This window comes from Thermobia domestica, chromosome 15 (genome assembly GCF_964235325.1).
Source record: "Thermobia domestica chromosome 15, izTheDome1.hap1.1, whole genome shotgun sequence".
NCBI classification, from domain to species: Eukaryota; Metazoa; Arthropoda; class Insecta; order Zygentoma; family Lepismatidae; genus Thermobia; species Thermobia domestica.
This window is the reverse complement of record NC_137468.1, coordinates 42,504,147-42,519,905: the sequence shown is the minus strand read 5'-3', so window position 1 is coordinate 42,519,905 and position 15,759 is coordinate 42,504,147. Positions and strand designations below refer to the sequence as shown.

General features: G+C 37.1%; 1 protein-coding gene across 4 annotated transcripts in view; it reads left to right on the top strand.

Annotated features, from left to right (window-relative positions):
• The first annotated feature begins 1,540 nt into the window (after positions 1 to 1,540).
• The window catches only part of LOC145671847 (sodium-dependent nutrient amino acid transporter 1-like), a 179,701-nt gene continuing 165,482 nt past the window's right edge, over positions 1,541 to 15,759 (top strand). For 3 of the 4 annotated variants that reach the window (XM_081741074.1, XM_081741073.1, XM_081741072.1), the window contains exons 1-2: positions 1,541 to 1,667; positions 3,794 to 3,908. In XM_081741074.1, coding sequence (XP_081597200.1) covers positions 1,572 to 1,667; positions 3,794 to 3,908 — 211 coding nt within the window. In that variant the 5' untranslated portion in view covers positions 1,541 to 1,571. The remainder of the gene's footprint in view (positions 1,668 to 3,793; positions 3,909 to 15,759) is intronic. The other variant, XM_081741075.1, reaches the window with a different exon arrangement.

Here is a 15,759-nt window from a genome sequence, read left to right as displayed (position 1 = left end):
TTCACATTATCAAAAAATTCAAACTTCCTCAGTATTTTACCATTTTCGAAGGTGAGTCCTTTGCCATTCGGCAAGTTCTTTTAGTAATCAAAAGATTACAACTTTCTGATACCTGTATCTGCTCTGATGCTCTCAGTGTCCTTAACGCTTTGAGACACACCCATTGGAATATTAAAACTACTTGGCTTCTTGAAAATATAAATTTTTTATACCATCAACTTCAAGAAGAATATATTATACCCTTTTAACACACGAAATCACATTCTAATATAAAATACCATGATGATTCCGATCTAGCTGCAAAGTCTGCATGTACTGATGGTCAACCAGTTTTTATTAAATTTAGTCACTTAAACTTCATTCCTATCATAAATAAATCAAGTCCAGATGTTACATGCTTGTAAATCCGAAGATAGGCTCGGACCAGGGCGACACAATTGGCAAATCATGTCTCTCTCTCAACCCAAACCATGGCTTACTATATATAATTGGTCTAGATACAGAGTACTTCTATTATACTGCCTTATCTTTAACACTGCCTTAACGCCTTATAAATTATATCAAATACATAAATCGACTAAACCTTTATGTTGGTGTCAGCGTGATATTGATCTTTAAATCATTTAATTTTTGTTTGTGATCAATTTACTAAACGCAGATCTTATATGATCAATAAACTCCACAGAGCACCTAGTTATGGACCTTTTTCTGTTGTACAAATTTTAGCTACGACCTCTTGAACTCTCATCCAATTATTGATTGAATTTTTACAGATAAATGGTATACCTCTCTAAAATTACAAAACCCGATGCACTTATACTCTTTATTTCTATGTGGATACCTATATTAAAAAAAAAAAAGACAAGAATAACTTCAAGGCATTTGATGATGTATCTAGCGAAAGTGCTTCTGTATATTGACATATCGACTTCGCCTATCATTTTTTTTTCTCAATTTGACTTCTTATGCTTATCAAAATACAAAAGGCAAGGCCACCAATGCATAAAAAACTGATTCAATCATTAGGGAAAACACTCATGATATTGCCCGACAATCTTCATGATCTATGTATGTCCTGTTATGCATCATTCTCATCACCAGAGAACTGTCCGAAATCCATTTGACATTTTCCATCTCCCCACCAAGATATTTTCTCGAGGACTCATCTTCAGCGCACGAAACCAAGGGCACCCATGTTGTGGTCTCCAAGGGGGGGCAAGTATAAACGACGTTTCAAATATAGTTTCAAATTTTCCTGTAACTAATGCAAAAATTCTATTGGGTTTTCAATATTCCCAAGTACAATTTCCTCTGAGGGGGGCAATCGCCCCACCTTGCCCCCACGGATGGTCGCCCTTGCACACAACATCTATCTTCTTCAAGGATTTTTACTGGACGCAACGATTTACAAATGTAAATTAAGCAATGCCTTTAGTAGAAATTTATTTATTTTGTATTTTTTAGCAATTCCAGGGCCATAGCGGACTTAATTACTACGGCACCACATCTCGTTAATTGTACAGCCTCTGTGTGAGGTCACAAAAACAAGAACAAAAGAGACGAGCAGAAAAATGGAGGCGAATAGAGAATCTGAAGCGTTTATGAATCGAGCAAGCTTTGCTCAAAAAATTGTATCTCATCATTCTGTTACTACACAGCGTACTAAGGTAAGTTTAGATATAGAGAACATTTTCTGAATTTATTCTAATTTTCTAATATATATATATTATTATATATTGTATATTGTAATATATATTGTAAAGCGTTTACACAGATAAATATGTAAGAATTGAAATGTATATTTTATTTGGTTATTTGGTTTCAAATCTATTAGATTCGAAGTATGTCCGTATGGTCTGCTTCCCCGACACAAAGTACTTGAATGAAAAGTACGTCAGAGAGCTATTAAAGTGTATTATGTTGGTGTTAGAACGTGGCAAAGAAACAAGATTTCGGTGATTTCACATGAGGAAGAATCATCGGGGTGCAGTTTTACTATACGGATCCATAGATTGTCAAATATACAGAAAAATTTGGGCAAGTCTTTAGTTTTCCCATTTCATGTCGAGAATAGATCCCAACCAACTCCTTTGTGCTTCTACCCGTTCCTACTACTACTTATACTATGGATCCGTATAGTAAAACTGTACGTCATCGGGAAACTGGAAGACGGGCGAAGTGTGACGTGTGTGGCCCAGGAGTTCGATATTGCCCAAGGCATTGTTTCACAAGTATGAGGAGCATTCCGAAAGATAGGCAATGCTGTACGGTTTAGAGTTCAATCACAGTCAATTACAGTAGAGGGTAATCACTACATTATGACACAGATAATAAAGGGACCGTCGTCAAACAACGGGTACAATTGCAAATATATCTAAGAGGACTGCAAATCGCACAATCTCACGCTTCAGTGGCACTTCGACTGTATAGAGATAATCTCTTTGGGCAACGGCCATTATATTGTATTTTATTGACGCCCGCACAACGGCCGCGCCGTCTGCGGTAGTGTCAAGAACATAAGGACTGGACCAATGAGGATTGGGATTGCGCTCTCTTCTCTGTAAGAGCAGATTCAGTTTGAGTAGTGACTCAGGACATAAACTCATCTGCTAACAATAAGAGGTGGAAACACGCATTGGAGCCAGGATCATTATCAAACGTGATCATTTTGGTGCGAGAAGACATCGTGTTGTAAACATGATCATATGGGAAGGCATATTGTTGCATAGGCATACCAATCTTCCAAATGTTGAACTCGGTATACTCACCGGTCAATGATATTGTGACATTGGTGCCTTCTCTACGTGCAACGGCCCCAATTTCTTCTCTATGGTGGCGAAGATCTTGTAACGTTAGGATTTTTGACGAACGAATTGCCTGCCTGTTCTTCTGACTCAGGGCCGTGCCGTGGGAAGGGGGGTTAGCGGGGCCACGGCCACGGGCGCCGAAGTAAGATGGCGAAAATTTCGGGGGGAAAGGAAAGAAGATAGGAAAAATTGCTTGGAATATGGGGGCGTCGTCACATTCTCTCGCCCTGGGCGCTGATTTTCCACGGCACGGCCCTGTTCTGACTTGAATCCCACCAAACACGTTTGGGATACTATACGAGACGTCTTGCAGCACTTCATACGAGTATTCAGTAGTTTTCAACAGCGCTGGCACAGTAACGGAACTCTAAACCACAACAGCCCATAGTCCGCGTCACCGAATTGGTGTATGGTGCCAGCCAATAAGCTCACAGTGCGCTGTTATTAAACCTTCAGGGAGGAATCAAACCATTCATAATTGATTTTGTTCGTATTTATGGACACTTATGAATGATTGGATTCATCACTGAAGGTTTTGTAACAGAGCACTGCGAGCTTATTGACTGATGCCACACGTCAATTCGGGTGACGCGGACTATAGTAACTGTGAGCAGCATGGTAGCACGTTGCACAGAATGCATCGCTCTCCGCGGCGATGAGACACACTTTTAACAACCATTTTACTCCATCTGTAATGTTAGGGAGAGCAACATGTATTGCAATACTTTCAATGTAAGCTGTCGTCTTTGTACAAAAGTGCCATTTTTGATATTCTAATCACGTGTTTCTTCTGTTCTTTTCTGTGTCATACTATAGCACTACTTTCTATGTATTCGTCAAATTCTACCAATCTATTACACTTGGAAGTGATATAGCTTGCGAAATTTACCGTCATCCTTAAGTTTTCACACCAATATAGTATCGGCAATGTAACATAATATATACTATATTTTTTTCTTATTTATCTATTTACTCTTATGCTCTAGAGAAAAGTAGAATTGGAACTTGTGAGCAAGGAAGAATATCGAAACATGATATGGGCTTTGGTCTTGTCGTTTGAAAACTTTTGGAGAGTCCCGATTACCACTATTGCCAATGGAGGTAAGTAAACTGATCACTCGAGGAGGCTTATTGAAACTCGTACACTAGAGCAGAAGTACATATTTATCGTATTGAATTCTTTTATTTAACATGAATTAATCCTCCTGTGAAAAGTATTTGCTAAAGATATCAAATTTTGATGTAGTAATACGATTAATTAGATGTAGTAATAGCATGTCATAGATAAGTTTTTATAAGTTTTTTTTTTTTTTCACTTTGAAAATAAATGTTCAACTGAGAAAATGATAACAGGAAATGCACCGTAATCCATAATTGAATCTTTCGTATTCAGTGTTAGTGTTGCCCGAAAGACTGAATTTTCGTGACAAGTACGAAAGATACAGAGCTCTTCCAATAGAAACAGATATTTTTTTTCGAGATAAGTAGTGATAAGCGCAAGAGTCTTGGTCTTGCACTTTATGCAAGAGTCTTACATGCAAGACCAAGACCAGGAATCCCGATGCTTGACCAAGACCGAGGGACGCAAGACCAATACCAAGACTCTTCCACAAATACTGGCTCAGTGGTATAGTGTTCACCTGTGATGCATGAAGTCCCTGGTTCGATCCCAGCTTGCGCCATGTGCACTTTATTGGTAGGCAAAAACCGTGTGCGTGGGTTTTCTCGGTGTTTTCCTGTTTCCTCCTATTTTCTTCATTCCACTATTTCATTAATTTCTAATCAACATCGTCTCCCTTAGCCTCGATGCATAATCGTGGGACGTTAAACTAGATATTTCATTTCATTTCAAAACACATTACTAGTGTTCTTCTTCTAAAACGAAAGAGAAATGTAGTATTCAACATAGGTAATTCCGTACACCATATATGCCAACTACATGGATATGGTTTTGGTTCCGAGGCTCAAGCATCCGTTGGAAATTTCTAATGTGTGCTCGCGGCGCCTATTGTAGCTGAACCACGAGGACGTTCTCAAAACTGTAAAAGTTCGGCTGAAGTCGGTAAATTTAGTAATAGTAATTTATTTTATTGTGAGTTGGTGCAGTGCTTTAGATAGAAATATGAAACTGTCTGATATTAGCAACAAAGATAACAATATTCAACAGACAAAATGTAGGTCTGTAGAGAAGCAATTTGTAACCGGAAAACAAATGACAAACAACCGTTTTCGGGTGAATCATCTGAAAATTAATAAGTGAGCTAATTGAAGAAATACATTCTCTACGTAAAATTATATCATTACTAACAAACGAAAAATGTGAATGTGCATCGAAGCAATATTATCGAGAAAAATGTGGAGATGTATTCCTGAGTACAAGGGAGTGCAGTCCGCTATGGAGAGAGGTGATAGCAGACTTAAGAAAGCAAAGTAGTTACAAAACAGATGTCCAGCAATCTACAAATGCCCGTCAGTTACAAGTGCAAGTACCCGGCAAAATAAAACAAGTGACAGCAAACAACAAACATATATGAAGCACCAAGAAGAATCAGAGAATGTCCCCCCGCTTATACACAAGGATATTAACTCACAAAAAATGCATCAATAAATCCAGACTACATAGTGTTGTAGGAGAAATACAAACGCAAAATAGATTCGCAGTTCTAGAAGACGAACCAGAAAGAAGTAGTTATGGAATCACATCATCTCGGAGTGCTTTTCAAGTGGGTAGCAACAAATCAAATCGTTCTTCGATCAACGTCAAAAGCAGTGCAAAGGTAAATTCATGCATTAGCCCTACTGGTTTAAGACCAAAAAGGACAAATCCGCGGGAAAATATTAATTTACCGGTACAATGTAAAATTGTGAATCAAGTCCGCACGAATAATACAAACGCTGAAAAACAAGAAGTGCAAGGGGAAATTATTATTATTAGTGGCAGCAATGGTTGTGATATTGCCACTGGGCTAAAGTATAAAATAAGTGACATGGATGTTTCTGAGCCGGTAAAACCAGGTACTAAGATAAAAGACGTTGTGTTTCCTTACGTCCGCAACCAAAATTATAATGAACATGACACGCTTGTAATAATAGGCGATGCAAATGACGTTGCTTGTAATAAAGCTGAAAATGCACTAAACATATTATAATTGAAATTGACTCTACAGAAACTTTCAGGCACAAATGTAGTGGTAGTAAACTTGCCGTGTCGCCATGATTTAAATGACTCATCGTGTGTAAACAATGAAATAAAAGAAACAAACAGAAAAATTGATGTGTTGTGTAAAAGTTTCAAAAATGTCCAACTTCTTGATATAAGTTCTGTGCCCCGAAATTATCATACTAATCACGACCTCCATTTAAATCGTCTGTTTTTACGCAACGCACTGTACAATATCATTATGTCAAATAAGTTTAAACCAGAGTTCAGAGCTGATAGTACGTTAATACCTATCAATTGTGGAAGTACATCAGCAATAGTAATAGACGGAAATGGAAACGATTGTGAAGGTGATCAAATTTCGTCTGAACAAAGGAGACATAGTTCGACTTACGACGGAGCAAATCGGAATGAGGGTGAAGTGTTAAAATTGACAGGAAACTCACACGTAAACCATGACAAGGAGTCAGGAGTACTTTTGGCTACTGAAAGTGAAAAAATTGATCGAATATCGTTAATACAAGGCCCACATAATACAAATCACGGTACGAAAGAACCTGGACCGGATGTTAACAGATCGCAGCAATTATCCACAAATGGTATAGAACAAAACGATCCACGTAGTACAACTCAGCGAAAATCAAATTGAATAAGAAAGGTTCCTTATAGTTTTTTAATGCTAGTCCCAATAAAAACTCCAAGCTCTTAGCCAATACAGGTAACAGTGACTACAATGTGATAAATGTATATTACCAGAACGTGCAAGCTTTAACTAGTAAACTTGATTTTTTTTTGTATTTGTTGAAGAGGATCTTAAAAATATGCATGTCATGTGCTTTAGTGAACATTGGTTATCTGCTAATCAGATGAATATGATACATTTAAATAACTATCAATTAGCTGCAAACTATTCACGCGCTAGTAGGCAACATGGTGGGGTATGTATATATGTAGGTGACCATTTACGTTTTAAGGAAATAGCTAAGTCAATTCGTTGTTGATTTGCATTTTGAAATAGTTGCTATTTCAATTGAAAACATGTGTATAATTTGCATCTATAGGTCATCAGCAGGAAATATTAATGTTTTCTTTAGGAATCTTGAAACTGCTCTTGAGTCTGTGTAAGAAATATAGTACGGTAATAATTTGTGGTGATACTAACATTGACTGGCTAGTTCAATCAAGAGAAAAAACAAAATGTCAAGATATATTAGATATGTTTGGGTTGCAGCTTCTTATCAGAGAACCAACTAGAGGGAAATCTGCGTTAGATCAAATAATAATAATACACAGAGTCAGTTACCTCTTTCAATATCTTTAAGCCAGGCTTTTCTGACCATGATGCAATAATAGGGCAAATACACACATCTCAAATATTCGTACCTACTCAATCAAAAATTATAACAAAAAGATGTTTCTCAAAACTAATATTAATTACTTTCTACACTTGCTAGCACAAGAAACCTGGCACAAAATATATAAAATTGGTGATACGGATGGTAAATTTAACTATTTTCTAGATACATTTCTCTTTCACTTCAATATTGCGTTTCCCAGAAAGAACTGCAGTAAGGTTAGGATGGGGAAACCATGGGTCACTATAGGAATTAGGACTTCTAAACTCAAACTACTTGAGTTATCAAAAAAAAACAAAAAACAAAAAAAAAAAAAAAAAACTAAAAACGTGTACAGGTGTAACACCTCAAGACCAAGACCAAGACTGGCTTTGCAAGACCAAGATCAAGACCAAAGGTACCAGTGTAAGACTAAGATCAAGACCGGGTGTTCTCGCATTTGCTCATCACTAGAGACAAGATAACTCAGAGAACACTATTCAGAGCGACTAACTAGGTGAGTATCTGCGGGTCTGCAAGACATGACGGGCCTGTCTGCATTGCAGACCCTAACAATGCGCAACTGATTCTAGTATATGAAGCGGGGAAGGGGATGAAGGAGTGAGAGCAAACAATAATCTTTAATTCATTTCCAATAGTCATAAATATTTGTGAGTTATCTTAAAATTGATTTTAAAAAATACAACTATAAAAATTCTCAAGAGGTTGTAGCAAATTCGTTGTGCACTTTGTATCATGATATTTTTGCTTAAACAACATACAACGTTTTAATCAAAACTGAAACTTCAAAAGAAAACACCCCGAAAGTACCGTATCTACTTGTGATGCAATTTCGCCATAACCACAGCAATGAACGCAACTTTGCACTACAGCTATGCACTCTACTAACTATGAATTAGATCAGGGTTTATCAATCTCAGGGTCGCGACCCTAGGGCAGTCGCGAGAGGGATTCATAGGGGTCGCGAGGAGAAGTAAAAGAGATAAGTATAATTAAAATTAAATACCGGAAAATACTTCTACATATTATTTTGAATTTTGTTGTGATAGGCATACTTTTATTTTGTACATATTGTTAAGAACAACAAAAAATAGGTCTGCTAAACATTTTCGATAAGTGCAGAGTTGTTTAAAAATCAAAGCAATAATTATAAGGTGGTCGCTGGCAAGATCATTGATAAAATGGGGTCATGATAGGAATTAGATTGAGAATTACTGAATTAGATTGACGTAATTTAAATAAGAAATCTTAAACTTTTTAAATACAGGGAGTATGATCATATGATCTCTCTTAACCTGGCCTAGAAACCCATGTCTTCTTTATGTATCCTGAGTTCGTCATTCTTTGCATAGTTACTAGTATTTGTCAGAGACGCATAATCTGTTAGACAACATTAGTCTAACTAGAAAGATCAATTTGGGAATGTTTTCCTCTTCAGCAATCGCTATTGAAAGGTTACAGAGGTTTATATACACTGGACGATTATTGAATTATGATATTCAATATAATAGCTTGAAGGCTTGTCTTTTGCCTTGCGTAGATGTTGAGATCCAGAAAGTTCGGGAACCATGGGAGATGTCCGCATTGTGTTCCTCAAACCATTGTTGAACAGCACGTGGACGATGGGTAGGTAGATACCAGAATAGGATTGGAAGATAGGAGACTAGGTTTTGAACTATAATGCAATCAGGGGCGAATCCAGAACGGATTTCTGGAGGGGCGGTGGGTTATAATACTGCTACTTATAGCTACTTTTAAGAGCTCCAAACTCTGGGATGGGTTTTATTTATATATAAAATAAAAAAGTTTTCTCTTCTGAGGGACGGCCGTCCCCCCTGGATCCGCCCTTGAATGCAATGAGGGGAAAAGTGCAATTTGGTGAGCTGTACGTATAGTGTACAGTCAGCGATAAAAGTTCTTTCCGTTTGGTAAAATTTATTTTGGGAAAAACGCTGGTATGGCTGGAACGTACAGAAAATTAAATTCTTTTTAATTTACTGAACACTGTGCGATACTCAAATTGTCCCTCCATTCTGAAATTATTTACAAAACTAATTTCATCAAACGGGAAAAAAAAAACTTTTGTCGCTGACTACACAAGGAAATAGCAATACCAGACTCCGGTTACACCAGTTCGTCTGCAACACACAGTTCTCGACATGTAAACAGGCCCTACTCCACACTCATTGCCACCGACGTGGACTGTTGACACTATAAACAAACCACGTAACCAAAACCTCATAAAGTTTTGTTATTTATTAAAAAGGAAAGGTAATTAATTATTAACTTGGTATAAATCTACATATTGTTTATTTAGTTGACCATATTACAGTTTGGTGTCTAACCATTATACAACACAGTGATTCTAAGAAATAATGGCAAAAGGAAAAATGGCAAACAGTAAATATGGCAACGGATAAAATGGCAAAGGAAGAAATGGCAAAGGGAAAAGATAGCAAAATGGAAAATCCCAATAACTCCAATAAACTATCCATCAACTTACATTAACTTCTATAAAGACTGGACAGTAATTCTAATTCTAATTCAGAATGCAGTGCACAGAAGTGCATGGATGGGAATAATAAGGGAAGATTTCTACGTTTTCACAGAAGTTTGCGTCTACAGGGGGGGGGGGGGAAGATGATTAACGATTTTCTTTTATTTCGATGGTTTCAGATTACCAAATGAAGAAACTTGTAAACGTACTATAGGATCTCAGAGGGATTTGAAAATTGCAGAGGCGAAATCTTTGGAGGATCTATTTCTGGAAGGTAAGTCGTAACCTTATTTTGCTATGATATGAGTTAGGTGAAGGAGAAAATCAAGGTAGGGGTAAGGGAATGGTGTATATATACATTCTGATTGTGATATGACTTATATTGGAGAAAATGTTACCCTGAATTAGAAACTATTTTTATTTATTAGATTGTCTTATGGGTGATCTTTAGATATTTTAAGTTTATCTAATTTTAACCTTTAGTTATTTCTTCATTCATAGTTTCATATTTTAGAGGTACTGATTACACTCTAATCTATTTATATTAATTACAGGTACGCCGTGGTCAACAACTGGAAGAGAAGACCGCCAACCATTTCTCATATATGACAACTATGGAAAATTGCAGTCTCAGTTTTAGTATTTTCTACTGAACAATGTTTACAACGTCTTGCAGACTCAACTATGTGGTACATAAATGGGAACTTGACTTTCCAATCACTCTGAAGACTTTTACACAGTTGTACATAATCAGGGTTCCATTTGAAGAGTCCTCAATATATGCTGTGTAAGTATTGATGACCAATAAAAGCCAGAAGAGCTACGACGAACTGATGCATGTATGTGTGCTATCCTAATCTGAATATCTTGGATTCAGACAGTATCACGGTTAGTTTCTCTTAAGCCGATTTTACATAATCCAATATTCCATCAAATGTTTCAGCAAAGTGAATTTTGAACGTGTACGATAACAAGTTGTATGCAACTTTTGGGTTGGTTACAACATTTGATACAACTCTTCTAAAATAAAACATGTTCTATTCCTATCCAATATTGCATCAAAGGAAACAAACGAAATCACTGTGCGGTGGCACCAATATTGAGTACGACATGGACACGGAAAATAGTTGATATTATTTGGATACATACTAACAGTATCCTGTTTTGCGTAACTATAAAATTAAAGAATATTAGAACTAAATACCGCAGTTGACCTTCCAAAATTGGTGTAATCAAGAATATTCCGTCAAATTTTAAAAAATAAGTTTTTCTTGCTTTAAATGATTTTTAAGACGTTCTATTATGTTATTACTTTGGTGCATGCCTAGGCAATTACGTACAGAATGATCATATGTGTGCAACTGATGTGTCTGCAATGATTATGTGCTATCTTATTATATGTAATTATTTCTTCACGAAATTCATTCGTAGTGACTTGGAAATTGTTTCTTAGGATAGGAGTTGCACTTATGGGTGCAGATTCACTTTACGAGGACTCGTTACGACATAAATATGCGTCGGACGTATATCATAAAAGAGACTGTAGAAAACACAACTTGTGTTAGACGGCCACTAAAAGCGAGAATGCTATTTAACCATGTCAGGGCAGGAGCACAGTAGAGAACACGCGAGTTAGTACATGGTTGCGTCCGCAAGAGGCAGGGGCGTCAGTGACAGGTATGCGCGCGTAAATGAGGATAGTACGAAAAAATTTTACGTGGTTTATATTACATAGGTTAGAGCATATGTAATGGTTTCGCATTTCTAAATACAAATTACTGGTTTCTTACACTGAAAAATTCCTCCGTAATTTAATATCCTACAAAATCCTCTTTCATATGCACTTTCTCAAATTAACTGTAAAATTATCATTCTATGATGGACTATTATACTTAATCAGTGCCCAAAAGTTACTGGAAAATTAACTGAATTAGATGAAATTTAAGCATTGAACTAATAAATATAATCAGGATTCATACGTCCTTAGTGAACACGAAAGATAGCATGAAAATAAGAAATGTTTGGGAATAGCAATAAAGGAGGGAAATGAGACAGAAGTAATTGTGAGTAGTCATTCCATTCTTTTCTACAACCTTATTCATTATACTTACACCATTAGGTGAAACAATAAAACTACTCACGTACTTTCAAGTAACCTAACAACTGAATCAAGAAATATAAACAAATTAGCAAGGATATTCATTATTATGTTTGATCGTTTATAATGGGTGCGAAAATGTTAGCTAATTTATTTGACCAAATTACCATAAAACAAGAGTTTGATACAACATTTGATTGAAAACTATGACGATGTATAATGGGCTTAATGTAATTAGTATCGCATATTATAGCTAATTACATAAGTTAACAACTATAACTTTAAAATTTTTCAGTTGTTTACTTTATTGGAAACTGTAAGAACATTTTTCTTATGTATCTAGATTGTAGAAGGGTTATATGTACTCTGACCATCAGTTACACAATAAGAATATATATATGTATTTTTCTTTGATTTTCAGCAATTCAAAATAAGTGCTTGGAACTAAATATCCATCCTGCGCCGGAGACAATTGTTTGTAACTTCGAAATGGCAGTTCATTATACAGTATTTGTTATTTTTGGAAATTATATTCAAATTCGAGGTTGCTTCTTTCATTTATGGCAAAACATCTGGAGAAAAATACAGGAATATGGACTCTACGAAAACTTTATATAAAACTGATGAGAAATTTCGTCTTTTCCGTTGTAAAATCCCAGCGTTGGCATTTTTAGGAACACAAAATGCGTCTGGTCTAATAGTCCGCTTTGAAAGTACATACAAATGGTGATCAAAAAATAGAAACACCTGTAGTTGGCAACACGTCAAATGTATGGGTTGGCAGTGGTGTCGTGGCGCCCGCAGCGCCGGACCGCTGGTGTTGGTGTGTTAGGTTGGTCTCCATACTACGTCAGGCGCAGTGGAATAGAAGTGTCCAGTGGCTGCAGCAGACGGAGGTAGTGTAAAATGGGAGGCGTCTCAGATTTTCAAAGAGGGCAAATTGTCGGCGCGCGGTTATGTGGAGTGAGTGTGACGGCAGTGGCTACTGTGTCAGGTGAGTCGCGTGGGACAGTGTCGAAGGTGATGACGGCCTACACAACACACGGGAAAACCACATCGGGGAAGCGGAACAGTGGGCGGAAGAAAATCATGAGTGACAGGTCACGCCGGGTATTAAAGCGCATTGTCACGCAGAACCGTCGTGCCACTGCGGAGCAGGTGACGGGGGAACTCAATTAGCACCTCCCCCACCCTGTTTCGACAATCACAGTGCGCCGCGAATTACATGACATGAACTTACGGGGTCGTGTTGCACGGGCCAAACCGCTCATCAGGGACCATAACGCTTTCGCACGCCGGAAATGGTGCCGCGACCATGCAACTTGGACCGTTGAGGACTGGAAACGTGTGATATGGTCGGATGAGTCATCCTTCACCCTATTCCCAACCACGGGCCGTGTTTATGTGTGGAGAACGCCCAAAGAAGCTTATGATCTGCAGTGTCTCCGCCCAACTATGAAATATGGCGGCGGCTCGGTGATGCTGTGGGCCGCCATATCATGGTTTTCAGTGGGTTCTGTGGTCACACTTAGCGGACGAATCACTGCCATCGATTATGTCGCAATTTTAGAGACCACTTGCATATTATGGTCCGGATGTTGTTCCCGGACAATGACGCCATCTTCCAGGATTATAATGCACCCATTCACACAGCTGGCGTTGTTACAGCGTGGTTTGAGGAACATCGGGATGAAGTTCAACACCTCCCCTGGCCCGCCCAATCCCCAGATCTCAACATAATTGAACATCTGTAGTCCGTCTTGGAAACACGACTCCAGCGACGATTTCCACCTCCATCCTCCTTCACAGAACTGGCCGATGCCCTGCGCGAGGAATGGTGTAAAATTCCACTTGCTACCATTCACGACCTCTATGCCTCCATCCCACGTCGCATCAATGCTGTTCTGAAGGCGAAAGGTGGCCCGACACCATATTAATCTGGTAAGTTGCAATTTCGTTCAGGTGTTTCCATTTTTCTGATCACCATCTGTATGTATATAGTATATCATAGTATTGTATGTAGTATAAAGTGATGTAGTGTAATGGGTATGACGTGACATTTAATATTTGGTTATTGGTCTGGCAAATAATTTGGTAATGTATATAAATACATTTATTAAAGATTAAAGAAGAAGAAGTCTAAAATACTTGAATAGGACCTAGGTATTTGTTTGACGTGCTGGGTATATTCATTCAGCATGATTCTCAAATTATTGAGTATGAATAACATGGCCACGTGATGCATGACATGCTCTCTTCCTAGCCTCTTTCAATAGTTAAAGTCTACGGGTAAATGGAGACATAGCCCCCTGATATACCCCATAATAATAATAATAATAATAATAATAATAATAATAATAATAATAATAATAATAATAATAATAATAATAATAATAATATATCTGTATGTACTTGTGCAATATGTAGCCCTATGGATTTTCAATGTCTATTTTGATAATCAGTCTCTTTTTTCCTTTGCCATTTTTGGTTTGCCATATTTTCCGTTTCCCATTTTCACCTTTGCCATTTTTTCCGTTTTCCAACACAGTAAAAGGTCTAGCGATATCCCACTCTCAAACAATTGTCTCCAACGTCGTAATCGTTCCTTACTAATGTAAGACAAAAATTAGCTGCCTCTTCTTGCCCCATTTTTATTTTATCCCGTTTTTTCTGATGCAATGCATAAATTCGTTTGTCATGCTTTCTTTTTCGTTGATATGAAATGAATAAAAATATTCGATGTAATGAAATCATTCTGTCATTGATTTATTTAAAATTCAAAATCAGTGATCTCAGAAACGCGGTAATCGCCTCAGAAACCGTTAAAATCAATGCCATTTTTCTCGAAATCTAATTATTTATATTTTAAGATTGCTGTATTGAATCCACCAGTTTACTTCCTCAAAAATTAAAATAATAGTTGAAATCAGCAATAAGCGACCCTTTTCAATAACAATTTAAAATGAATTTGTGTTATTTTTAAGTCCGCCATTTTGTCTTTTCAACATATAATATTATCAAATTCAAACTCAGCGATCCGAAAAACTCTGTACTGAGTTTTTCAATGATTAAATTATATTTTCGACCTTTGTAATTGGAATGACTGTGCGGCATATGACCATAGTCGATTTTTTTTTTTAAATTATCCACGGTTGCAGTAGGTCTCAGCTGTTCCACAGGAATGTGCCTATGCTCGTTGTAACAAGGTCGAATTTACTGTTCCAAAGGCAAGTCATAATCCAATGATGGATATGTATATCAACAGAGAGGAGAACTTACGGGGTTTTAACTTTCCTTTGAGATTAAAATTATTACAGTAAGTGGTTCGTGTCCTGCAGTTCCCTAGGAGGGCTTGAGCATTTACAACAGTCCGGGATTCGATCCTCTATATTTTGGGCGTCTCCTTTAATCTTTAATAACAATTTGGACCTTTTGCCAAAGCCGACCATATAGCCACTGGACAACAGGGTTCAGAGTTCGGGTCAGAACATTCTGGGAAATCGACATAAAAGCTGATTCTAATTGTATTCTCAATGCCGATGTAATTTAATAATACAAGAATTATTATGTTGCATAGGCACTAGTTGTCTATGCTGGAAAGAAAAGTAAATTAGATTATTTCTTAAAACTAGAACGTGTAAATTTATACCATGATAATTATTTTGGTAAAGGATATGCAAGATTTCACTTTTCACTTTAATAAACATTAAAACTGCACAAATACATATTACTTTACATTTTGGCACTTTAATTTGAATGATTGAATATGATAAAGGAATTTAAAACTCGGCTTAATTATTGTTATTACAGTCGCGGAAGGCGCGGTAGTCGCGGGTTACCGG